This window comes from Neohortaea acidophila (assembly GCF_010093505.1).
Source record: "Neohortaea acidophila strain CBS 113389 unplaced genomic scaffold BDY17scaffold_3, whole genome shotgun sequence".
NCBI classification, from domain to species: domain Eukaryota; kingdom Fungi; phylum Ascomycota; class Dothideomycetes; order Mycosphaerellales; family Teratosphaeriaceae; genus Neohortaea; species Neohortaea acidophila.
In genome coordinates this window covers 193,496-214,038 of record NW_022985512.1, presented here as the reverse complement: position 1 = coordinate 214,038, position 20,543 = coordinate 193,496, and the positions used below count along the sequence as shown (strand labels likewise).

At 54.9% G+C, this 20,543-nt stretch overlaps 9 protein-coding genes and 1 non-coding gene across 10 annotated transcripts; 4 read left to right on the top strand and 6 right to left on the bottom strand.

The window, feature by feature from the left end:
- Window positions 1–19: 19 nt before the first annotated feature.
- Window positions 20–1,673, bottom strand: BDY17DRAFT_93998 (ASST-domain-containing protein). The gene is made up of 2 exons (XM_033738853.1): window positions 1,140–1,673; window positions 20–1,086 (listed from the first exon to the last, which is right to left on the bottom strand). Exons 1-2 carry the CDS (start codon window positions 1,277–1,279, stop codon window positions 84–86), a joined length of 1,143 nt encoding a protein of 380 aa, XP_033591505.1. The 5' UTR covers window positions 1,280–1,673; the 3' UTR covers window positions 20–83.
- Window positions 1,674–2,232: 559 nt separating this feature from the next.
- On the bottom strand, window positions 2,233–4,377 carry BDY17DRAFT_321826 (fungal-specific transcription factor domain-containing protein; the record flags this gene model as incomplete). The annotated part of the gene is made up of 1 exon (XM_033736703.1): window positions 2,233–4,377. The coding sequence occupies one exon, from the start codon at window positions 4,375–4,377 to the stop codon at window positions 2,233–2,235; it is 2,145 nt and encodes a 714-aa protein (XP_033591504.1).
- A 1,002-nt stretch (window positions 4,378–5,379) lies between these two features.
- BDY17DRAFT_93966 (general substrate transporter) lies at window positions 5,380–7,514 on the top strand. Its single transcript, XM_033738852.1, has 7 exons — window positions 5,380–5,803; window positions 5,852–5,983; window positions 6,047–6,103; window positions 6,169–6,465; window positions 6,514–6,653; window positions 6,714–6,943; window positions 6,999–7,514. The coding sequence occupies exons 1-7, from the start codon at window positions 5,544–5,546 to the stop codon at window positions 7,461–7,463; spliced, it is 1,581 nt and encodes a 526-aa protein (XP_033591503.1). The 5' UTR covers window positions 5,380–5,543; the 3' UTR covers window positions 7,464–7,514.
- Window positions 7,515–7,565: 51 nt separating this feature from the next.
- Window positions 7,566–8,700, bottom strand: BDY17DRAFT_308409 (uncharacterized protein; the record flags this gene model as incomplete). Its single annotated transcript, XM_033735207.1, has 3 exons — window positions 7,566–8,217; window positions 8,277–8,430; window positions 8,484–8,700. The coding sequence occupies 3 exons, from the start codon at window positions 8,698–8,700 to the stop codon at window positions 7,566–7,568; spliced, it is 1,023 nt and encodes a 340-aa protein (XP_033591502.1).
- Window positions 8,701–8,955: 255 nt separating this feature from the next.
- BDY17DRAFT_93906 (uncharacterized protein) lies at window positions 8,956–10,498 on the bottom strand. Its single transcript, XM_033738851.1, has 2 exons — window positions 10,211–10,498; window positions 8,956–10,145 (listed from the first exon to the last, which is right to left on the bottom strand). The coding sequence occupies exons 1-2, from the start codon at window positions 10,360–10,362 to the stop codon at window positions 9,026–9,028; spliced, it is 1,272 nt and encodes a 423-aa protein (XP_033591501.1). The 5' UTR covers window positions 10,363–10,498; the 3' UTR covers window positions 8,956–9,025.
- A 555-nt stretch (window positions 10,499–11,053) lies between these two features.
- On the top strand, window positions 11,054–15,223 carry BDY17DRAFT_292611 (uncharacterized protein). The gene is made up of 5 exons (XM_033732854.1): window positions 11,054–12,877; window positions 12,931–13,235; window positions 13,288–13,624; window positions 13,680–14,428; window positions 14,482–15,223. The coding sequence occupies exons 1-5, from the start codon at window positions 11,210–11,212 to the stop codon at window positions 15,137–15,139; spliced, it is 3,717 nt and encodes a 1,238-aa protein (XP_033591500.1). The 5' UTR covers window positions 11,054–11,209; the 3' UTR covers window positions 15,140–15,223.
- A 192-nt stretch (window positions 15,224–15,415) lies between these two features.
- BDY17DRAFT_t13 lies at window positions 15,416–15,536 on the top strand. Its single transcript has one exon. It is a non-coding gene; the product is annotated as a tRNA-Arg (tRNA).
- An 89-nt stretch (window positions 15,537–15,625) lies between these two features.
- On the bottom strand, window positions 15,626–17,690 carry BDY17DRAFT_292606 (CoA-transferase family III domain-containing protein). Its single transcript, XM_033732853.1, has 4 exons — window positions 17,169–17,690; window positions 16,375–17,119; window positions 16,236–16,318; window positions 15,626–16,181 (listed from the first exon to the last, which is right to left on the bottom strand). Exons 1-4 carry the CDS (start codon window positions 17,618–17,620, stop codon window positions 15,734–15,736), a joined length of 1,728 nt encoding a protein of 575 aa, XP_033591499.1. The 5' UTR covers window positions 17,621–17,690; the 3' UTR covers window positions 15,626–15,733.
- A 152-nt stretch (window positions 17,691–17,842) lies between these two features.
- BDY17DRAFT_321820 (uncharacterized protein) lies at window positions 17,843–18,412 on the top strand (the record flags this gene model as incomplete). The annotated part of the gene is made up of 2 exons (XM_033736702.1): window positions 17,843–18,242; window positions 18,300–18,412. The coding sequence occupies 2 exons, from the start codon at window positions 17,843–17,845 to the stop codon at window positions 18,410–18,412; spliced, it is 513 nt and encodes a 170-aa protein (XP_033591498.1).
- Window positions 18,413–18,545: 133 nt separating this feature from the next.
- Window positions 18,546–20,477, bottom strand: BDY17DRAFT_93879 (uncharacterized protein). Its single transcript, XM_033738850.1, has 4 exons — window positions 20,392–20,477; window positions 20,059–20,328; window positions 19,588–20,002; window positions 18,546–19,513 (listed from the first exon to the last, which is right to left on the bottom strand). The coding sequence occupies exons 1-4, from the start codon at window positions 20,405–20,407 to the stop codon at window positions 18,826–18,828; spliced, it is 1,389 nt and encodes a 462-aa protein (XP_033591497.1). The 5' UTR covers window positions 20,408–20,477; the 3' UTR covers window positions 18,546–18,825.
- Window positions 20,478–20,543: the final 66 nt, after the last annotated feature.

Sequence of the window (20,543 nt, the reverse complement as noted above, 5' to 3'; positions counted from 1 at the left end):
GCATTTGAAACCCTGATATACTGTTCCCCCGTCCCTTGTGCTCTTTACAGTACGAAAAAAATCCTCATTATGCAGGATGCCCTCTATAACCATTTTGATCGTCTCAAGATATCTCGCTCGTACAACTTCTGGCCGCGTAGATCCCATCCGCTCATCAAGAATCTGCTCTTCCTGAGGAGCCCCAAAGAAACGCCTACCAGCACGCAAACGACAACAAGACTGCAAAGCGCGAAGGCACTAATGCGGGTCCGTCGAGCTCGCTCGAGGCCGTACGTCCATCGTGTTCTTTTTGGCTGCTCGATTGTCACAATCAAGGACTCCCCCAACGGACTGCCACTTCGATCGATGGCTTCGATCGTCATATCTCCTTCGAATCCGTCGTACTTGAAAGCTGTTTCGAATCCAGTCCGCTTGAAAGCAGCCAGTCGTTTCCTCGAACCGTCGTCCCCGGATGCTTTGTACACCACCCAATGATCGACTTCCGTCGCTCCATTCCAGCTCACATAGATCATCGTTTGCATTCGTCCTTCAGTCCAAGCGCTTCTCACAAAAACATCAGGCGGTTCCGCGGGATGCCCGACCCAGTCGAATTTGTAGCTGCGGTACGATTTGAGTCGAGGAAGCCAACTCGCGTCCATCAGGAGTCGGCCATCAGACGTATACTCACTAATCAGACCTTGCATCCACCAGCCCAGAAAGGCATTTCCGTTGCCTAGCAATTGGAAGTTTCCCCTCCCAACAGCGTATCCACCGTGTGGGTGAGGGTAGGTCTGGAGGACACTGGCAACCATCGTATCAGTGTGGAGGCCAATCAACATTCCTCGTGAGTAGTTGTTAGTCGTAGGTTGCAGCCCGGGCCGGATGGCGTTGTCCAAGATGGAGATGACGGTATAGGTTTCGTTGTGAGCGATGATCCGAGCGTCGTGTTGGCCGGAGAAATGGCCCTGAAATGCAAAGTCGCTTTGTTTCCCTCCAAACCTCCAAAGGATTGTGCCGTCCTGGCCGGAGATCTTGTACAGAGTGTCGGTGTGTCTGCCGCAGAGCAAGTAGTCGCCACCAGGGAACTTGTCGACGGAATTCGCGTGTCTAATCGTGGACGGTCAGTACTGGTTGATGCATTTGTCGAGGGTCTCGCTCACAAAAAGTCCCAAACGCCATTGCAGACCGGCTTGACGAAGCTTTCATTGACATCGATGTGACCCTCGGCACTCCATGCGAAACGTAACTGCAACGTTTTGGAATCCCGTTCCTCAAAGCCGGGAGATTCTCCCGACAGCATGATGCGCAGATTGCTTCACAAAACAAAACTCACATCGTGATGACGCTTTTGACAATGCCATGGGCGATGACAAGTCCGCGAAGAGCACTCATGACTACTCGAGAGGTCTCGTGCTCTCCCTCGACCTCCAAAGCATGACTGCAGAAGTGGCGCAGGAGTATGCACATCCAAATGCGCATTTGATCAATGCACGAGGTATATAATCGGGTTATTTCACAGCGAGCTCGACTCATTGTACTGCAGGCAACTTCCAGACTCTTCCCAACGGCAACGCCTTCATCTGCTGGGCGTATTCGAGCCGGATCTCCGAACACACGCCCGACGGCCGATTAGCCATGCAGGCAGTGCTGGGCGTGGAAGCTCATTCTTATCGCGGCTTCAAATTCCCGTGGATCGGCCGACCGATAGATCCTCCGGACCTGCATGCGGAAGCTGTCTGCGACAATGCCGGCCAATTGCTGACGATTCTCCACGTGAGCTGGAATGGAGCGACGGAAGTGCATGAGTGGAGTTTCAACGCCGTTGACGGTGGGGATTTTGGTGCAAGACGGATCGGGGTGAAAGAAAGGACAGGCTTCGAAACGTCGTTCATCCATCGCGGGCATGCGGCTCGTGTCTTTGCTGAGGCTTTTGATGTTGCTGGCAACTCGCTCGGCAGATCTAAAACCCTCATGACGGCGGCTCCCACCAATGCTTGTACGGGGCATCGTTCCATGCGTGCGAGTTCGACTCGGCTCTTAGAAGCGCTGTCACCAATGGAGTCAAAAGTTGTTGGCGGAGTTTGGCTGCTAGCTCTGGCTTGTATCTTGTGCGCTCTCGTCCCAAAGATCTTTCCCAAAGCTTGGGGAAGGATCAAGCGGCCTCGATCCTTTGCAACACATGGCGAGATGGTGTGGAAAGGCACAAAGTCGAAAGGGAAACGGAGATGAGCGCGTCTGAGTTCAGAAAGAACCTCAACCATTACTCTGTTTAATAGAGCCCAACCGTTTCCGCTTCCCTTTCGACTGCTGAAATCGTCGTGCCTGCCACTCGCTGCGAAGCGAGGTGATAATCTCCAGTCCTCTCGTAGCGCTGTTAAAAGTCGTGCCCAGCTCTCCAAGCAAGCGGACGGCGCTCAGAAAGTGGCCCTGCGCTTGCTTCCCCCGGGGCCCGGAGTATACCACGCTATCGTAGGCATGAATTGTGCCGGCGGCAATGACGATGCGAACAGCTGAGCCGTTGAGGTACTTGAGCGGATACTTCGCTTTGGACGTCTCGAGCAACCGACATATCTCCACGGCTGCATTGCTGCATAGCTGGCTTGCTGTCATGTTGCCTGCAAAAATGGGCCGTGCATCAGCGAGGAAGGGGCGGTGCAAGAAGATTATGCCTTCGTGGAAGAGGAGGTGGAGGATCACTACGAAAGGGAGTGCAGCCATTTCCGGGGATATTGTCGAGGGCAGAGATGCGTGCCATGATGCGAGGTCGTTTGTCATGGCGAGGACCGAAGCTAGAGTCTTGTCCGATTTGTCCGGTGTGGCATGATACAGCTGTCCCTGTATGCGTCCCAGCTTCATGGCGAGTTGTGCAACATAGACCGGTATTTGACGCAGTTGTTGCTCGTCGAATTGTCCGACAGCATCGCTCCGCTCTTCAAAATCCCAGTATGGCTTCCACTCAGCACAAGTCGATGGCACGGGACCGGGTACGTGAACTTTCATGTTGAACATGAGAGACGGCCGACCATGGTAGCTGCTGTAGAACGAATCATCCATGTACACTGCCCAGAAAAGCCGGTGTCGAAAATTGGTGATGCTGTGGTCGTCCGTGGATCCGTCGGACCGTTGTCGCTCTCGCTGTGCATCAACGTGCAGGCCGAGATCGGTAATGAGTTGTACGGCCATTCCGTTGTACAGCCATGCTCTCGAATCTCGGCAGTTGGCTGCCTCGTGGGCCGCAAGGACTAGAAACGCCTGTGCGGTGGCCAAGGAAGGACTGTCCATTTCCAGGTCTAGATATATCCTCGCACGGGCATTGAAGAATTCTGACACGGGACCTGAAATGCCCGGATGAGTGCGAGAGGAGTAGAGTGCGCCGGTCGTAAGGATCGAGTTTTCCAGGCCTGGTGAGAAGAAAGGAGTGTCTTCGCCGGCGCGCCACACCTCCCTATCACGTCGATACATGGTTTCGTCCACTTCGTGAATGAAGGGATTATGCCAGGTGAAATATAGCTTCGTGAGGTGTTCTTCGAAATCTGCATCTTTATCCCACGACAATCCAGCTTGCTCGATGTTTCGTGCACCGTCACTGCGCACGGGGCGGATTGCTGGTGAGTACAGCGACAACGGGCTCTCTTTGGTCATTCTCAGTGTCGAAGTCGCTCCGTAATAACGCATGTGACCGTCCTCGCCTGTCTTGTAGAAGCCGGTCGTGGTAGATAGCTGACTTGCCAGTTCGTCTTCACTCAAGTCAACGTGCTCGTCGGTTTCAGTTTTCGACGGAGTATTTCCCCCTTGCGATGCGTTCCCGATCTCCGAGTCGGGATGAGAGGTGAGCGGAGAGAGTTGCGGTAGCTCGATCGCCTGATGTAGCAGTGGGACGCCGAAAAAGGGTCTTTCGACCATGAAAAGATTGGAGTCGTGCCCGTGAAAATCCACAGGGCCTGTCCAGTTGGTTTGGGGATCTTCCATGTTCCACATTACAGATGCATCCATGGCTGAGTTTGGCGAAATCATAGAGGAGTCGTTCCACAGAAGGCCTTCATTGTCGTCATTTTCGGTATGAGAGATTGATTGTGATGGCAATGGCTGCTGTTGTTCTCTAGAGCCTGCGACGTTGTGTTTGCTCTGTTCGCCTCGTTGGGAATCCGAGTCGGGCTGATCGTTCACCTGAGATCGACGTAATTCCCCCTCGAGTTCTTGCACGCGAGCTTTGAGGGCAGAGATGGCCTTTGTGGTGGAAGATGTTCGCCGTCCATCGTCGCCAAAGACGCACTCGACATCGTACAACACGCAATTGCTGCACCGCGGTTTGCCATTGTCGCACCTCACTTTGCGCTTCTTGCAAGACAAGCAGGCCGCCGCCGAGTATTTGCGCACTCCGCTGGGCTTACTGGCCATGATTGCTTGTGGGTGTGTGGGGATGTTCGGCACGCCTCGAGATGCCAGCCTATGCGCGAGAGCACGCCTGCAGGCCTGGCGGCTACATTCGACCTTGTAGGAATATCATGCAGGGACGGATGACGAAGGACGATTGGGCGAATGCCAGGAAGTGAAGTGGTGACTAGGCCGCTCTCACGCGTGGGTCATCCCCAGATCCTTGGCCCCCGCATAAAGCCCTCTCGGCATCAACGACATGCAACAGACCGTAGTTATGGCATTTCTCGTTCTTTCATAAATCTTTAATCAAACTGTGGTCGGGTATTGGAAGCGTCTGTATATCCTACACATCGAGACAACTCTACTGGTATCCTTCCGAGCATCGACTACGAGGACATGTACAAGAAAGATATGAGGCCAATCCAGTGGGCTAGGCATAAGAGATTGCCCAGCCAGGCTACCTATCACGATCTGTGCAGTACTCACAAAAGCTTCCCTTTTCCATGCACAAGGCCAGCGCGTTGAATTGAATGCCGTACGCAAGGATTGTGAATGTGCCATACACGGGGAGAGTAGCCTCGGCAATCGAAGCGGATGCCGATTTTGCCGGCGGCTGACAACGACGACAGCAGCGACTCTTACCAGCGCACTGGATCGTTCAGAACTAGGCGCGTTCCGAGTCCAATCGGTCATGCCCCGGACTGCCAACACGCGTACTGTCACCCATCGATGGCTGAGTCAAATGACCTTTCACATTTCCGACGGTATGGTCTCCTGGCCCTCGCAAGGCTGGCCATCAACGGGCATCGCGGCACGCCGCCCCACTTTTCGGCCGCCGGAATTGAAACCCCGTGGGGAAGGGGACGTCATTTCCTTCCTCCCTACCACAACCGCAAGAAGGCAGCGCAAGCATCGCTCGTATACAGCCCCCCGCGATCCCTGCGTAAGCTCTGCACGTGCGCTCGACCCCAACTTTACCCCATACCGTAGACCTCGGGGACCCCAAGCGGTGATCGCCGTAGATGACGCCCCAAATGAGGGTTGAAACGCCACCGCCATGTGCCCGCCGTCTTCCACGGTGATGATCCTCCGTGCAATCAATCCTTAGACGCTATTAATCCGCACACGGTCTGCTTCACTCTCCTTTATGCCAGACAAGCCTGCTTATTCATCATTGATCCGCAAACATGGCTCAAGAAACTTTGGTCGAGCGGAAACATGTCATTCGATGGAGTCTCCTCTGGGTCGTCTTCTTTGCGGCCTTTGTCTCGATGAGTTATGGCGCCTCGAATGCCATCATCTCCACTACAATCGGACAGCCGAGCTGGTACCGCGCGATGGAATTGGACGAAGGACAGAAGCACTATCATCAACGAAACGCCCTCCTCGGCGCGACGAGCAGCCTATTCTACGCCGGCGGATTTTTCGGACCCTTCGTCCATGGCTGGTAAGGCATCGAGCCAGCGACAAAGCGCTCTGACTGACCATTTTCCAGGGTGGCGGACGCGTACGGCCGAAAATGGTCGATGTTCGTCGCGTGTGCAACAGTCCTCGTCTCACAGGCTTTGATCACTGGCGCGGTGAATATTGGAATGTTCATTTGCTTCCGATTCTTTGCTGGATGGGGGTATGGCTCCTGTTTGGACGCTGGCCGCAAATGGGTTGACAGCCGCTGATTGTCCGCTCCCAGAGCCTACCACTGCGTAGCCGCAGCTCCGAACTACATCACCGAGATTGTCCCACCACGGTGAGAAGCGAGAGAGCACTACCAAACTCGTTTTGACTTTCCCAGCTGACACGGCTTTTTGATAGGGACCGCGGAATGTTGACCGACATCCACGCCGTAGGCATCAACGTTGCATACGTTGTGACAGGGTACATTGGCCTGGGCTTCTTCTTCTTCGAATCCTCCGATGCCTGGCGCGGCCCGTTGGCTTTGACCATGATTCCACCACTCGTCGTCTGTCTGGGAATCTACTGGATTCCTGAGAGCCCGCGTTGGCTGCTATCGAAGGGCAGAGAAGAGGAGGCGTGGGAGGTGCTCAGCCGTCTACACCGTGACCCGACAGACGCGAACAATGAATTTGCCCGACGCGAGTTTTACCAAATGTATGGCATCCAGTACCGCGGTCGATACTATTGCTAACGTCACTGCAGTCGCAAGCAGATCGAACTTGACCGCACCCTACCGGCTACGTACAGGGAGATCTTCACCCGGCCATCGTACCGCAAGCGAGCAATCATCACAATCACCCTCCTGTTTTGCGTGATGAGTTCTGGAATCCTGGTCATTCAGAGTGAGTATTCGTTGAACAAAACCAAGCCTTGTATCGCGGTTTACTGATCCATTCGCACAGACTACGGCGTCATCATCTTTGGAAAGCTGGGCTTCGACAACGTTCAGCAACTCCTCTTCCAAACTGGATATACCGCCAATTGTCTGTTGTGGAGCTTGGTCGCCATGACCTTTGTCGATCGCGTTTCCCGTACTCGCCTACTAGGCACGGGCTATGGGATGTGCGCCTTCTTCTTGACCATGTTGACGATCCTCCTGAGCGTCTACGAAAAGACGACCAACAGAGCTGGCGTAAGTGGTTGCCCTGGAGCCTGAAAATCCTGTCACGTGACTGACATCTTGACAGCTTGGGGCATGTGTCGCCATGATCTTCCTCTACAACGTCTCATTCGAACTCGGACTCGATGGTCCGGAATTCTTCTACCAAGCCGAAATCTGGCCAAGCCACCTGCGCGCCAAAGGCTACGCCCTGGCGACTTGCGTCTACTCTGGAATCAACATCGTGTGGCTGCAAGCAGCCCCTACCGCCTTCGCGACCATCGGCTACTACTACTACATCATCTTCATCGTGTGCTCCGTCTTCGGCTCGCTTATGGCCTTTTTCTACTTCCCCGACACGCTGCACAAGCCGCTGGAAGAGGTGGCTGCATTGTTTGGAGACCAAGACTTGGTGGTTGTTTACCAGCAGCAGCTTGGGGATTCGGAGCTGGGCGATTCGATCAAGGAGAAGGAAACGCATGATCGCGAGAAGGATGAGATGAAGAAGGCGCCGTCGGTGGATAAGATTTCGAACGCGGACGTATCGTTTTAGTCAGGGGAAAGAGTCATCTTCATCGGACAGCTGCATGCTATCACGAGCGATTATCCCGCATTTATTGTCGATATTGCAATGATTTACGCAAGTTACGAGTCTCTACCGATCATCGGTCAACCCTACCAGCCTCAAGCTCTCCTTCCACAGCCTTGCCTCCCCCTCCTCGTCGTACGCCCACTTCTCGTATCCATCATCGCCTACAAACATCGGGTCCTCGGGATGCGCAAACGGGCCTTGCTCCACACAATCAGAGAGATAGCGCCCGCCCTTGTCCTTCCACTCCGCAGACAGTGCAGCATACACGCTCGTCGCCGCGCCTTGTTCAGTGTTCTTGAGATAATTCGCCACTGTTGGCTCTTTCAGCATTGCGGGCGGGTTGTTGGGATCCCACGCGTGGATTTGCAAGCCGGTCAGGATGCCGCCGGGATGCAGAGATGTGGCATGCAGGCCGCGTGTGCCGTACCGTCGCTCAATCTCGTTCGCAAGCCATATATTCGCGGTCTTGCTTTGGCCGTACGAGGCGCCTGGATTGTACGGGTCGCGGGTGAATTCAAAGTTGTCGTCGAAGCGTACGCTGCCTTGGCGGTGGCCGAAGGAGCTTACACTGACAACGCGGGAGGGGAAGGCGGGTGTGCTCGAGGAGAGTAAAGTGTCTTTCAGCAGCTGGAACAGGTAAAAGTGGGCCACGTGGTTTGTGCCGAATTGCAGCTCGAATCCGTCCTTGGTCCGGCCTTCTGGCGTGGCCATGACGCTGATGGTATTTCACAGTCAGCGATGTGTTCTGGAAACAGACTGGAGAAGCAGACATACCCAGCGTTGTTGATGAGTATGTTGAGCTTCTTGCTCTGCCGGAGAAAGGCTTCAGCTGCCTGCTTCACGGACGCCAGACTCTCGTTGTCCATTTCGAGGAGCGTTATCTGGCCTCCAGTAGTCTTGGCCTTGACTTCTTCGACGGCCTTTTGACCTGTTTGGTCATCAGCTGCCGTCAGCTTTCATCGCTTTAGAGATTCCCCCGACCTTTTTCCATATTTCGCACGGTGCCAAACACGTGACCACCCGTTGCGTACAAAGCTCGCATTGTCTCGACTCCAATACCACTCGACACGCCCGTAACGAGGAACACCTTGTCGGTAAGCTTGCCGATGAAGCCTTCATCTTCAACCACCTGAAGCGCAGTTGGACGGGCGTCGCCTGGTCCTCTCGGGGTTTTGTGCGCTTCGGCGTAGCGAGACATTGTTGACTGGAAGCAGTTGCTCGACGAATGCTTGGGTTCTATGATTGAATCAATCTCACCGTTTCAAATCAACGTGAGATATGTCTGTCGAACGACTACTTGGATACCTTGGACTTTAAATAGCGCAAGTGAATCCTTTTATATCCGCAGTGTAATGCCAAGGTTGTTGATACGAAGTCAGCGAGTGAGGTCGGGCTGACAAATCGACGCCGGCCTTAAGTTATGGCCATCGAGGTGCAGCTGAGAGGCATATGTACAAGTTTGCAATGTTTCTTCGAAATTATGGATTATGCATTACAGGATGCTTTCGAGATTGCGTCCGAGTTCAAATCGCCACCTTCTCGAGATCCAGCTTCTCCCACTTATATCCTGCCGCAAATACCTTCTCCATCGTCCTGGACCAATGCGTGGGATCAGGCTGAAGTGAGGCAGATTTGCTGAATTCCTTCGTCTCTCGACCACGTGGCACGGCCGTAGCTTCGTACACCGGGATGACCTTGCTGACGTCGACGCCTTTCTCCCCGGCGTGCACAATGAGCTGCGCCAGATCGAAAGCATCTAGTAGTGCTGTGTTGGCCCCGGCACCTTTGAAAGGCGTCATGGTATGCAGAGAATCTCCCATTAATGTCACCCTTCGGCCAGGCAGGCGGTCAACATCCGGAGCCCATTGCAGGAGCTGGACCTTGGAGTCTAGGAGCTCATCGCCGGACGTCTGTTCGATGAATCGACGAAGACTCGGGTGCAGATCGTAGCAGAGTTCCAGTGCCATTTGCCGCGCCTCGTCTCCATGCGTGTCAGGTGTCCAAGCCTTGATCCGAGGATCGTCCCTGTTATCCCACGTCACAGCCCAGTAGTAGGTGCCGGTGCGATCTTTATTCGAGAAGAAGCGCGGCCCCATGAAGAAATGGTATTCGGGACTTGTGGCGGTGAGGACGGCCGCGCCCTTTTGCAAAAGCTCACGGTATTCTTCACGGGTGACGTTGAAATCGCCCCTGATGGTGCCTCCGGCAGCATGCTCCAACACCACATTTCCGGGTCCCATCAGCTGATTGCGGCAACGACTGTGTGCTCCATCGGCGGCGATGAGAAGGGTGCCTCGTGTTGAGCTTCCGTCGGCGAAGAATGCGCGGACACCGCAGTCAGTCTCTTCGTATTTGACGAATTCCTTGGCCCAGGTGATTTGCAGTCCGTGCGAGAGCCATTGGCGAAAGGCCGTCCGGTCGACCCGAAACCAATGATGTTCAATGTCGTTCCGCTCCGACGCATTGATCTCTGCGAGAAGCTCGCCGGTGTTGTACAAGACGCCGCCAAAGGATACTTTGTCCTTCTTCGACAGGAGACCGGCCAAGTCGTGATCGGATGCTGAGAGATCCTTGAAGAGACTCGTGCTCTCCTCGAGTGGAGGCATGTCTTTGGGAAACAACTCATATATCCCCGCAAGGGATCTGTCGTCGTCGTCAGCCGAGACGTGCATATGCCAAGGGGCGGATTCTAGCCCTTTCATGCTTACTCCCGTAGAGTTAAGGCCCAGCCTTGCGGGCGTGACTTCTCGTCACGATCGCGCTCGAAGACCTCAAAGTCGATGTTGGCGGCACGGAGACATTGGCCAAGGGCGAGGCCGGAGAGGCCACCGCCGATGATGAGTACTTTGGTTGGTGGCATGTTGGAGTCGAGGCTGGTTTGGTAGACATGGTCACGCCGGATTCCAACAGTTGGAGCAGGCTTTTATAGATAGTCGTGTCGTAGGATGGTAATCTCTTCGCCATGGTTGAATACACCTGTGCAACTCTACACGGGTTAATCGGGCGAGCAATAGACCGTTCAGCTCGCGAAACCGTCGCGGCTGAGTTCACATGTGCAACTCTACACGGGTTAATCGGGTGAGCAAGAGACCGTTCAGCTCGCGAGTCCGTCGCAGCTCTCTGTCCGACGTGGATGGACCCTCTCAAGCCCGAGACACTCGGGGGCAGTTTTTGCCGGAAGTCCGTCGGGCTTTGGATGATTAGCACAGCGAAGGAGAGTTGCTGCAAGGCGTTGCAACGAGTCCACTCTCTCCATCGCGCTTCTTACAATCCCTCTCGGCCGCCATCACAGCCGCCATCACGGCCGAACATACCTGAGCCAGTCTCCGAGGTGGCACGACCCAGCGAGCATGACTACGGACAGCTCTGGCCCGCACCGACTCCGGTTCTCGGTCGCCGAATGATCTGCACGTGGATGTTGAGCTCAAGATGAAAGTACGCGTAGCCTACAGGATGCCTTCCGTACGACAAGATCATGGAGAATGTGAGGTTCGGCGCATAAGGTACTTTCTTAAGACATCGAAATTGGTGGTGGTCCAACGCGGTCTGGAACGCGGTCTACACGTGCGATTGGCTGACTCAGCCATCGATCCCGGGATGCAGCTCCGGCCTCCGAGATCGAGCACCTCCCCAGGCTTTACCTGTTTTGCCGCTACCAGCATGGCCCAGCGTGAACATCATCCCTTTGCGATAGCACAACGGCATCGATGGGCGAAGCGGAGCCCGTCGAGCGCTCCCTGCTGTTTCGCAGCACCGAGGCGGCGCGGGAGCGGACGGCGCTGAGATATCTGCACGCCTGGCGCACCACCTTCCGCCCTGAACACCTCGACCGTCCTGCCTTTCCCCGCGATGGCCGCGCCGATGGCGAGAAGCCGGAGAGTTGCAAAGACACGGCCCTGGCTGCTTTTGCCCAGCTGACGGCGCTCAGGCTTCAATGCCGTCGCTGCTTCGTCACGCTCATGGGCAGCACGGTGGAGTACATGCTCGTAGAGTCCACACGCTCGCTGAGCCTCCAATACGACACGACCGAAAATGCCCACGACGAGCTGTGGATCGGCACGTCAAGCTGCTTGCGGGAGGAGGGACTGAACGGGCCTGCTTTGGTCCAATGGCAAAGAGCACGACACTTGCGAGAGCCTCCACCGAGCGATGAGTTCTACTACCGCGAAGGCACCACCGCCCACTACGCCATCTACTCCGATCTGACGAACAACGAAGCATCAAAGGATATGGGGTTTTTGCGACGCGGCCCATCCCATCGCTTCTTCTTCTCCGTCCCTCTCCGTGACCCTCGCGGCGGCGTCATCGGCGCTCTGACTGTGCTCGACGACAAGCCCCGCTACGGTATCAGCGCCGCCGAGATGAGTCTTGCAGAGGAGATGGCAGACACGTGCGTCAAGCATTTGGAGAATACGGTCGTCCGGGTTGCCCGGCGGCGAGCGGCGCAGCAGATTCAAGGCCTCAGTCTGTTCAATCAGGGGAAATGGAGTCTACGCGAATGGTGGATTCAGCAAGAGAAAGAGGGCGCGCGACGAGGCGGCCGGCATTTGGGAGATTTCACTGCCACCAACGCCGGAGATCGAGAGCGTGCAGACGACGAGTTTGGGGGCGTGGGGTATGACAGTACTCACGCCACGTCAAGAAAGGGACCCGCTGCGGCGGAGAAGGAGTTCCAGACCAAGATTGCATCGGATGAGTCTGCTGGCGGCATCAACGAAAGTGCGCCTGACACAGCAACGGAAGACTTCGGACAAAGCTCGACAGATGGCGCCCGGCGAGAGATGACAGACGACACGGCGGCGCAGAGGACTGCCACACAGCGAAGATCGAGCGGAGAGGTGGCAAAAGACTTGCCAGCGGCATTGCGCACAGCATATGCTCACGCGAGCAATCTCATGCGAGAGGCTCTTGGCGCCGAGGGCGTTCTTGTGGTCGATGCTGCGTCCATTGTCGCAAAGGCGGGCGATGCTAACGCATTGACATCGGACAGTCACAGTCAGAGCCCAAGCGACAAGAGCGCAACCCCCAGCGAGTCAGGGTCCTCTGATTCCGACAGCTCCGATGGCACCTGCAAGGTGCTTGGCTTTTCCAGTCGTCTACTTTCAGGCCTCGCCAAGTCATCGTCATGGCGCCGGTACAGCTTGCGACGCGATCGACTGTTGCGTCTGATTCATAGCCATCCTCACGGGCGCGTCTTCAATCTAAGCGAAGATGGGATGGTCTACTCGAGCTCGGGGGAAGAGCAATCATCCACCGCCGGCAGCGATCTGGCCACAACGCCGGTGAAGCCCGTAACAAAGCAGCAACGTGACGGCAAATACCTTGGTGGTGTCTTTGTCGGGGCACGCAGCATTGCATTTTACCCCCTCCGAAGTGTACGTCGATCGAAAGGACACTCGATGGGTTATTAGCTGACTCAATCTCACAGAATGAACGCTGGCAATCGGGCATTATTGTCTGGAGCAATGACCGGGACCGTTTCTTCGATCAAATAGACGACCTCGCCTACCTCGCGGCTTTCGGTCATAGCTTGCAGTCTCGAATTGCCCAGCTGGAGGCTGCAGCCGAAAGCCATGCGAAAGGATCTTTCATATCGACCATTTCGCACGAGCTCCGCTCACCCCTCCACGGCGTGCTCGCGGGCACTGAGCTGTTGCAAGACAGCGAGCTGACCCCATTCCAGCTCGAAATGACACACACCGTGTCGATGGCGGCCAGGACATTACTGGACACGTATGTCTGCTTGTACTTTCGCGGCATTGAGGCTCGGCTAATCCTGTCGTAGTGTGAATAACATCTTGGACTACTCCAAAATCAGCAATCTTTCGCGCACGCAGAAGGCCGAACGGATCAAAGCCGACAACGCACGCCACCAGGAAGCTTCTGCGGCCGGAGACGTGGAGGAAATGGGCGTTTCCTCGAACGTCGACGTGGCCCGCTTGACTGAAGAGGTCATTGAATCGCTTGTTTCGGCTTTTAGATTTCAGGGAGTGGCTAGAATAGCAGTGTCTTCTGAGGCTCTGCAAGACGATTCGGCCTTTCAGCTCGGTGTGGGAGCTTCAAAGCCTGTAGCAGTGACTCTCTCCGTGGACAAGCGGTCCGATTGGACTGCGCGAATATCAGTGAGTTGGATGGAGCGGTCAAGTAAACGGGGCAGCTCTGCTAACGAAGCCATAGCCCGGGTCGTGGACCAGAGTCATTACCAATCTTGTTGGCAACGCCCTCAAATACACCAAGAGTGGAAGCGTGTCGGTGACGCTTGCCGCTCTCGATGCCGATCGCAATCCAACCGCACCCAAAGGCTCACGCGTGCGACTGATTGTGCAAGATACCGGTGTCGGCATGTCTGCACGCTTCCTGCAACAGGACGCCTACAAACCTTTCACGCAGGAGGATTCGCATACTGCTGGCAGTGGGCTTGGTTTGAGTATCGTCAAGCAGATTGCCAGTGATATGGGGGCCAAAGTCAAGATTACGAGTGAATTGGGGGAAGGCACAGTCGTGGTGTTTGAGTGTCCCTTGGCCTTCTCCCGCACGACGAAATCCACCTCTACCGGACTGGATAGCCTCACGAGCATTCCCGCCAGGCGTCTTCATCTGCTCACCTTACCCGGAGAGCAGAGCGTCATCACACAGCCCGATGCGCATCAAGTTGTGGAAGCGCTGAAAGATACCGTCTCTACTTGGCTGGAATGGGAGGTGTCCCAAGGCTCCACAGCCCCGACGACATCTGATCCGGTGGTCTACGCAATCTTCGAGGCCGATTTGTTGAGGTGGAAGATCGAGCAAGCCGAGTCCTGGGCCAATACAATCTCCACGCTCTCGCCGCATTCGAGCGGGTTGCTGGTTCTCAAATCATCGTTCGAGGCACCTCCTGTTGAGCAAATCGTAGAGAGCTCCGTTGCTACGGCAGTCGTTCATCACCCGTAAGTCCAGCATTACCGGCCGTTACCCCAGACTTGAACTGACGCGCGTGCAGTATTGGACCGCTGAAGCTCCTCCGAGCGTTTAATGCGTTACAGAGAACACCGACCACACCGAAGGAAAACGGGCATGCATTACCCGGGGCAGACACCTTGTCTCCCGTCAGCCCGGTGGCGAATGGCGGCATGCCCTTCCGCAGCACTCGACCAAGCGTCATGCGAACGGACTCGGAGTTACGGAAATCGTACTCAGGCCTGTCCCCACTCACCAGCCCCGGCGGCGCAGCAGGTCGAAAAGCGTCGATTTCCGTCTCCGACTCTGGATCTACCCAAGGCAATCCCAAGGCTCTACTGGTGGAAGACAACATGGTCAACATGAAGCTGCTCGTGGCCCTTATGCAGCGCCTCAACTACGATTACGAAGTCGCGCACAACGGCCTGGAAGCAGTGAGCGTCTTCGCCGCGAATTTGTCCGCCTTCTCCGTCATCCTGATGGACATGAGCATGCCGCTGCTCGACGGCTTCGCGGCCACCGCGCTCATACGAGATATAGAGAAACGGACTTCTGCGCGCCGGACACGCATTGTGGCCGTCACCGGCGTTACGAATGGGAAGGCGCGGCAGGATGCGCTCGCGGCGGGGGTGGATGAGTACCTCACGAAGCCCATTAGCATTAAGAACATCAAGGCCATCATGGATGGTGGAGGGAGTTGAGAGAGAGGATTGCATTATACACTTGATACCCTGCGGGAGGCTGAGTAGTGATTGGATTACATAGATGTATGAATACATGTGCGCCTTCTGTTCATTGCATTCGTCAACTGTCAGAGAAGCCTTGCACCAAGCCTCCTCGAATTAAACGCAAGGCTGGACGGGCGAGACGCGGGATAACCTCGGGGTGCGTTTTGATGGGCATCATATTCAAATTTTGCCCTCAACCAATTAGAGTTTGCCCATCCCCGGGTCGTTCTTGCTCTGTCAAGATATCTCGGCCGATTGGCTCAATGGTAGAGCGTCCGCCTCCTATGGTAGTTCCCTCTCGTGTCTTCTCACGATTGAATGATCCAGCGATGTTAGCGGAAGGTTGTGGGTTCGAGTCCCATGTTGGTCGTCCTTTTTTCGCCTCCCAAAGCGCCGACGTCGGCGGAGGGTTCCTTTTTTGGGGCTTCATGCCAGCGTCTCGAGTGCGATAGTCCCGCTCTTCGCGGTTGTTATATTCTTATTGAGATGTGTTCTTATATGTGGCTCCTTTACGGTAAGGGCGTACTACCGCTTCAGCTTCCTAGATTCCGGAACGATGTTCTTTTCTTAACTAGTAAGCCATTTCGCCTCATCAGATCCCGGCATGCATGAAGCACTCGAGAAGTCGAACACCATCTCATTGCCACTTTCACTCTCCGCGGAGACTATGCGCCTCCAGTCCAGGTATTCGGCCACCTCGCCCTCTTTACCCCACCGGATGTCGGCCTTTGTGAATCTCGCTCGGTCCCAGAGCTGGCCCGATCCTGTGCCGTTTGATTTCTTCGTAGCCTCCATGACCATTGGACATAATTCGAAGAATCCAGTGTCGTGTCTGGGGAGGAAGTCGGGGTGCAGGGCGCGGAGCGATGCTTGCGCCTGCTGGTCGTGCAGTCCAACTTTCCGGATAAGCCAATTGTTGAGCTGGTTCAGCGAAACGTCAACGTTGTAGGAGCCGCCTTCTTGTGATCTCCGAAGAAGAGCCTGCATTATAGCGATTCCTCCCGTCAAGCCGGTCCTAGAAGTCGTATGATCAGCTTGTCGCCCCTGGAAAGTCGGCTTTGTAACTTACTGCGAGTCGGAATTGGGTAGCAGCGGCATGACTGGCTCGTCAAGGCCAAGGAAGCGCCCTTGTTCCCAAGCTGCTCCAGTAACCTGGGTTTGGATTAGCTTCATACGTTTACGTCGACAAGTGGACCTCGAAAACGCACGCAGTCACTAATCTGTTGATACCCTGCTCGACCACTCCACTCACCACTCCATCCATAGCAGTTCTCCCTGCAATACACAACGCCTTTGCCACGTCTCCTGGCTAGCTCGTGGACCCAGTTTCTCCCAAGTCCCATTCTTTCAAAAACACCGGGCCTATAGCTGCTAACAACGACGTCGGCTTGTTGGAGAAGACTCTCGAACTGTGCTTTTCCTTGCGGGGTCTTGAGATTGATATCAGTATCTCGCTTGCCTATTTGGCCATCCGCAATGAAGGGCACAGCCTCAGGCTGCGTGTTTGTCGATACACGCAGGACGTCTGCACCCATCAAAGCCAAGACTCGTGTTATCGTTGGACCGGCAATGACTTTGGTCAGGTCGAGCACTTTGATGCCTGCCAGTGGAGCACCAGGAGTCCGGCTTGGCGGCCAGGGGGTGCGCGACTGTTGCTCATGAGTTTTGTAGATCGCATAGAGAGACTCTTCAATGTTCAGCTTGCCGTGCGGCGTTGCTGCGTACTCTTCGACTGCACGGCAAATTACACCTGGCTGCAGCCATCGCTCGTTAGCTTCCGCCTCCAGTGACACACTATCCCTCTCAGCTACAGCGGCTCGGTAGATGTCTTTGCACCCTTCAATGTTGCCCTCCAAATCGGGACGGTGATGCGGCAAACCCAGCATAGTGAGCGTCGGCGTAGCATTGAGACTTCCATGGGTGTGGAAATATCGACCATCGGCCGTTTTGTAGCTGTAGACGTTCAGCAAGCAGGTCTCTTTCATTCAACAACGTCTCATACATATTCGAGACCAGCCCTCTGTATGTCTCCCGAATGTGTCCTTTGTCGAGATGGACTGCTCGGGGGCCAGCTGGGCTCTTCGCCAATTGTTTGCCATCAATCGTGAAGAGGAAGACTGAGCAGAGCATCAATGTCGCCGAGTATACGTCCACTGCTATCTTCTTCGGTGCTTCGGTATTGTGCCGCTCCCGGCAGATTGCACTGGCGAAGAGTCCAATACAGGCCCACAACGCAGAGGCAGACTCTGTCATTTTCAGAGGCGTTGGCAAGAATGTTTCGACATCTGGAGTGAAGACAACCGTTGATGCGAGATCTGTCACCGCCGCTGGCATGTCTAACCGTTCATTGCCAATCAAAGCGGTTAGGAGAATCTTCTTTGCGTGCGACGGTATTGACGAAGATGAGTCCTTTGTGCGAGCGCCATCGCCATCGATGCGGGAGTTTTGGCTCATTTCGATGATGGAGGGGTTAAATCCCGGCTTCCACTTCGATAATGATGAAGTGGTGACACAACAGACAAAGGCCTCGCAGTACGGCGTTCCAGACATGCCTGTAGTTTTATCAACTTGGGAAGCCGCGGCGTAATCGTGTTCAGTAATCATCCCCGTACAGGGCAAAACCACGTCTTTAAGCTCGACCAGCTGCATCTTCTTTCATCATCAAAGTCAGGAGCCATGGCCACCAGAACAGAGACCACGTACCAAGTCACGCGAGTCACTCGCACCATCGAAAAACCCTTCGATCACGTCCTGGAACGCCTCCACTCCAGCATCAAACAGCCCAGCAGCGCCGGGCTCGGCATCCTCGACCACTTACAATCGAAGGAAGCCTTTGAGAAAGCAACGAATGCGGCTCTAGGACCCCACGGATTCATGCAATTCCAGCAATTCGACCATGGTCCGTGGATGGCCTTGTACGGCGTGAACGGAGGTCGAAAAGTGACCCGCATCATTTTTGGGAATCCTCAGATTGCCGTCACGATGTTGCGGCACGATGTTAGCGCGGGTCTGTTCGTGCCGGTTGAAGTCCTAATTGTTGAGCGAGAGGATGGGAAAGGGACGGATGTGGTGCAATGTGAGGACGTGCTGCAAGCTTGATGTCGTGATGTACGCTGATTATTTGTTGAAATAGTGACGCCGAGTACACTGATTGCAGGCACAGAGAGCGCGAGCCGAGAGTTGAGAGATGCAGCCGAAGTTTTGGATGACAAGTTGGAGAAGTTGTGGGAGTTTGTTGCAGAGTGAAACTGGTGGGCAACCTCGTTAGGAGCTGAAGGGCGGCGCAAATTCAGGCGCGGAGGCGAACGTGAGGCGCGATGGTTTGACCTTTCTGCGATCTGGGACTTCGCTATGCTAGAGCAGGTATAGAATCACCTGCCCCATGTCGTTCTAGGAAACGCACACGCGGACGAGACGTCGCAGGTCTGGCCGGATGTACGGCCGTTGACGCTCTGCTGCGAAGTTCTGATCTCGACGCCTCCAATCCCATCGACGGAGAGTGAATTAGGAGTTGGATGCGGGGGCGATGAGGGTACAGTAGAGGAACAAGTAGGAGTGCGTCGCCACTTGGTAATGTCGAGGGAGCGTAATTGGAAATGCTTTGATAGGCCATTGACGGAGCCTGATCTAGTCCAGAATCGCATCGTATCGTAGGACGATCATCTTTTGACGACAGTATGTATCGAATCGAACACCCTCCCGCCAGCTTTATCGTGCATAAAACCAACCCATGCGACTGTGCCTAGCATTTCCCTGGCTTCCATCCACGTGCCGACTCCACTCACTAAAAGCACTTCCACAAGCCATTTACAGCGCCATTCCGGCATGACAATCTCATCACGCACCGCCACATCAGGCAGTACTGCGAGCCAGAGGGCTAGTGGAGTCGGCAACTGTCTGCCATCTCTCCAGAGCTTCTGCACACTCTCGTTGAAAGTGTGGTAGAGCTGTCTGTACTGGTGTTTCACCCGCCGATACTGCATGAAAATCGTCGTGCAGTAGCAAACCATACCGAGGCGAATAGCTTCTTGCATGTCGTTGCAATCGTAATTGATGCTCATTAGCCGATAGAGAATAGAGATCATGATGTCGTTGTACGTCTCTGGCCGTATCTTGCGCGAAGCTTGAGATGCAATGTTGATCATGCAGGAGAAGGCGTGGAGATCGTTCATGGCTGAGCGGAGATATGGGGGTATTGATGTTCGGAGAAAACTCCAGTATTCCAAATGGCACTTGTGATGCTGACACTTGACTGCTTGTAGGTCGGCTCCGAGGCAGTCTCTGGATAGTTGACTTGGCGACAGAAGTGGTCGGGTACCCGAGAATATGGCGTGTGAGAGGTCGGCTCTGAGCTGTGGTTAGTCTGCGTGGTGCGTAGAATGGCGGCTCTTGCTTTCCAAAAGCGGATCGTTCTCACTTACCGGCACACTTTGACTTGCATGTTGAGATGAGGACTAAGAGACTGTAGCCCGCCCCGGAGCTGCAGCATCTTCTCCATCCCTCTGATGTGATTTTCGGCCGTGGCGTGCTCATTCGTCGCATGCGCTATCGAAGCCAAGAAAAGCACAACCATGATCGTGGCATCAGATATGGCATGGACTTCTCTCGGATCATCCAGACGAGCCTGGAGGAGACGAAGCGTCTGGCCGTAGTGGAAGCAAGCACGCTGACTGAGACCAGCTTGCGAGCTTGTAGCCTCCAACACCCCGCAAGAAAACAGCAGGGAGTGTAAACAACATTCATCGCTCATCATGTACGGGAACCATCCTCGCTCGACGGGGTGCGTGTGGAATACAACTTCGTGGAGATACATTCCGTCTATGTCGGCTTCGACCACTATCGTTCGCATCAGTGAGCGTTTCTGAATAGTCGTGATCAACAGGCAAGACAACACTTCAATATATCTTGAATCGAGGATATTTCAAACCCTGCAGGTACTCTGAGCCCGGAGAGATAGCTTCCCAATGGGGATGGAACTTGTGTGCCCTCGGTCGGTGGGTGAAATATCTTGAGCTGATGGTCCGGCCAAAGGGTGGACTTGATTGTGAGCGGTGCACATCGTCGCTTACTCGCTCTCTTAGCATGACTCCGTACGAAGCGATGGTCTTTCTTGTCCAGCGGGTGGGAAGGTGTACTGAGTACAAAGTGCAGCCCGCTGCCATCTGCACCACGATTTAGCTTCGTGGCTCAAGCTGCCATACGCGTGAGACGATGCCAGAACCTACAGGGCGGCTGCTCCATTGCATGATCAAGTTTGAACGCAGGGCTTGCGATCTTCAATTCGATGATGGGGGTGAGAGGCGCACATGCGCAGCGGGAAGGAGTTGGAAAGAGTCCGATCCCCTCTCCCCGTTATCTCCGACGTTAGCGCAAGCCT

Bases quoted from the DNA above. Each gene is read 5' to 3' on its own strand.
- BDY17DRAFT_93906 (XM_033738851.1), bottom strand. From the start codon at position 10,362: ATGCCACCAACCAAAGTACTCATCATCGGCGGTGGCCTCTCCGGCCTC. The intron at 10,146-10,210 runs GTAAGCATGAAA...CGACGACGACAG, and splicing joins TGGGCCTTAACTCTACGGGA to ATCCCTTGCGGGGATATATG.
- BDY17DRAFT_292611 (XM_033732854.1), top strand. From the start codon at position 11,210: ATGGGCGAAGCGGAGCCCGTCGAGCGCTCCCTGCTGTTTCGCAGCACC. The intron at 13,236-13,287 runs GTATGTCTGCTT...ATCCTGTCGTAG, and splicing joins GCCAGGACATTACTGGACAC to TGTGAATAACATCTTGGACT. The intron at 14,429-14,481 runs GTAAGTCCAGCA...ACGCGCGTGCAG, and splicing joins ACGGCAGTCGTTCATCACCC to TATTGGACCGCTGAAGCTCC.
- BDY17DRAFT_93879 (XM_033738850.1), bottom strand. The intron at 20,003-20,058 runs GTTGTCTTGCCT...TGCGAACGATAG, and splicing joins GATTCAAGATATATTGAAGT to TGGTCGAAGCCGACATAGAC. The intron at 19,514-19,587 runs GTAAGTGAGAAC...ACCACAGCTCAG, and splicing joins ATGCAAGTCAAAGTGTGCCG to AGCCGACCTCTCACACGCCA.
- BDY17DRAFT_93998 (XM_033738853.1), bottom strand. From the start codon at position 1,279: ATGCTGTCGGGAGAATCTCCCGGCTTTGAGGAACGGGATTCCAAAACG. The intron at 1,087-1,139 runs GTGAGCGAGACC...GTCCACGATTAG, and splicing joins AATGGCGTTTGGGACTTTTT to ACACGCGAATTCCGTCGACA.
- BDY17DRAFT_93966 (XM_033738852.1), top strand. From the start codon at position 5,544: ATGGCTCAAGAAACTTTGGTCGAGCGGAAACATGTCATTCGATGGAGT. The intron at 6,466-6,513 runs GTATGGCATCCA...ACGTCACTGCAG, and splicing joins CGACGCGAGTTTTACCAAAT to TCGCAAGCAGATCGAACTTG. The intron at 6,654-6,713 runs GTGAGTATTCGT...CCATTCGCACAG, and splicing joins TGGAATCCTGGTCATTCAGA to ACTACGGCGTCATCATCTTT.
- BDY17DRAFT_292606 (XM_033732853.1), bottom strand. From the start codon at position 17,620: ATGAGCCAAAACTCCCGCATCGATGGCGATGGCGCTCGCACAAAGGAC. The intron at 17,120-17,168 runs GTATGAGACGTT...GAACGTCTACAG, and splicing joins AGAGGGCTGGTCTCGAATAT to CTACAAAACGGCCGATGGTC. The intron at 16,319-16,374 runs GTGCGTTTTCGA...ATCCAAACCCAG, and splicing joins ATCAACAGATTAGTGACTGC to GTTACTGGAGCAGCTTGGGA.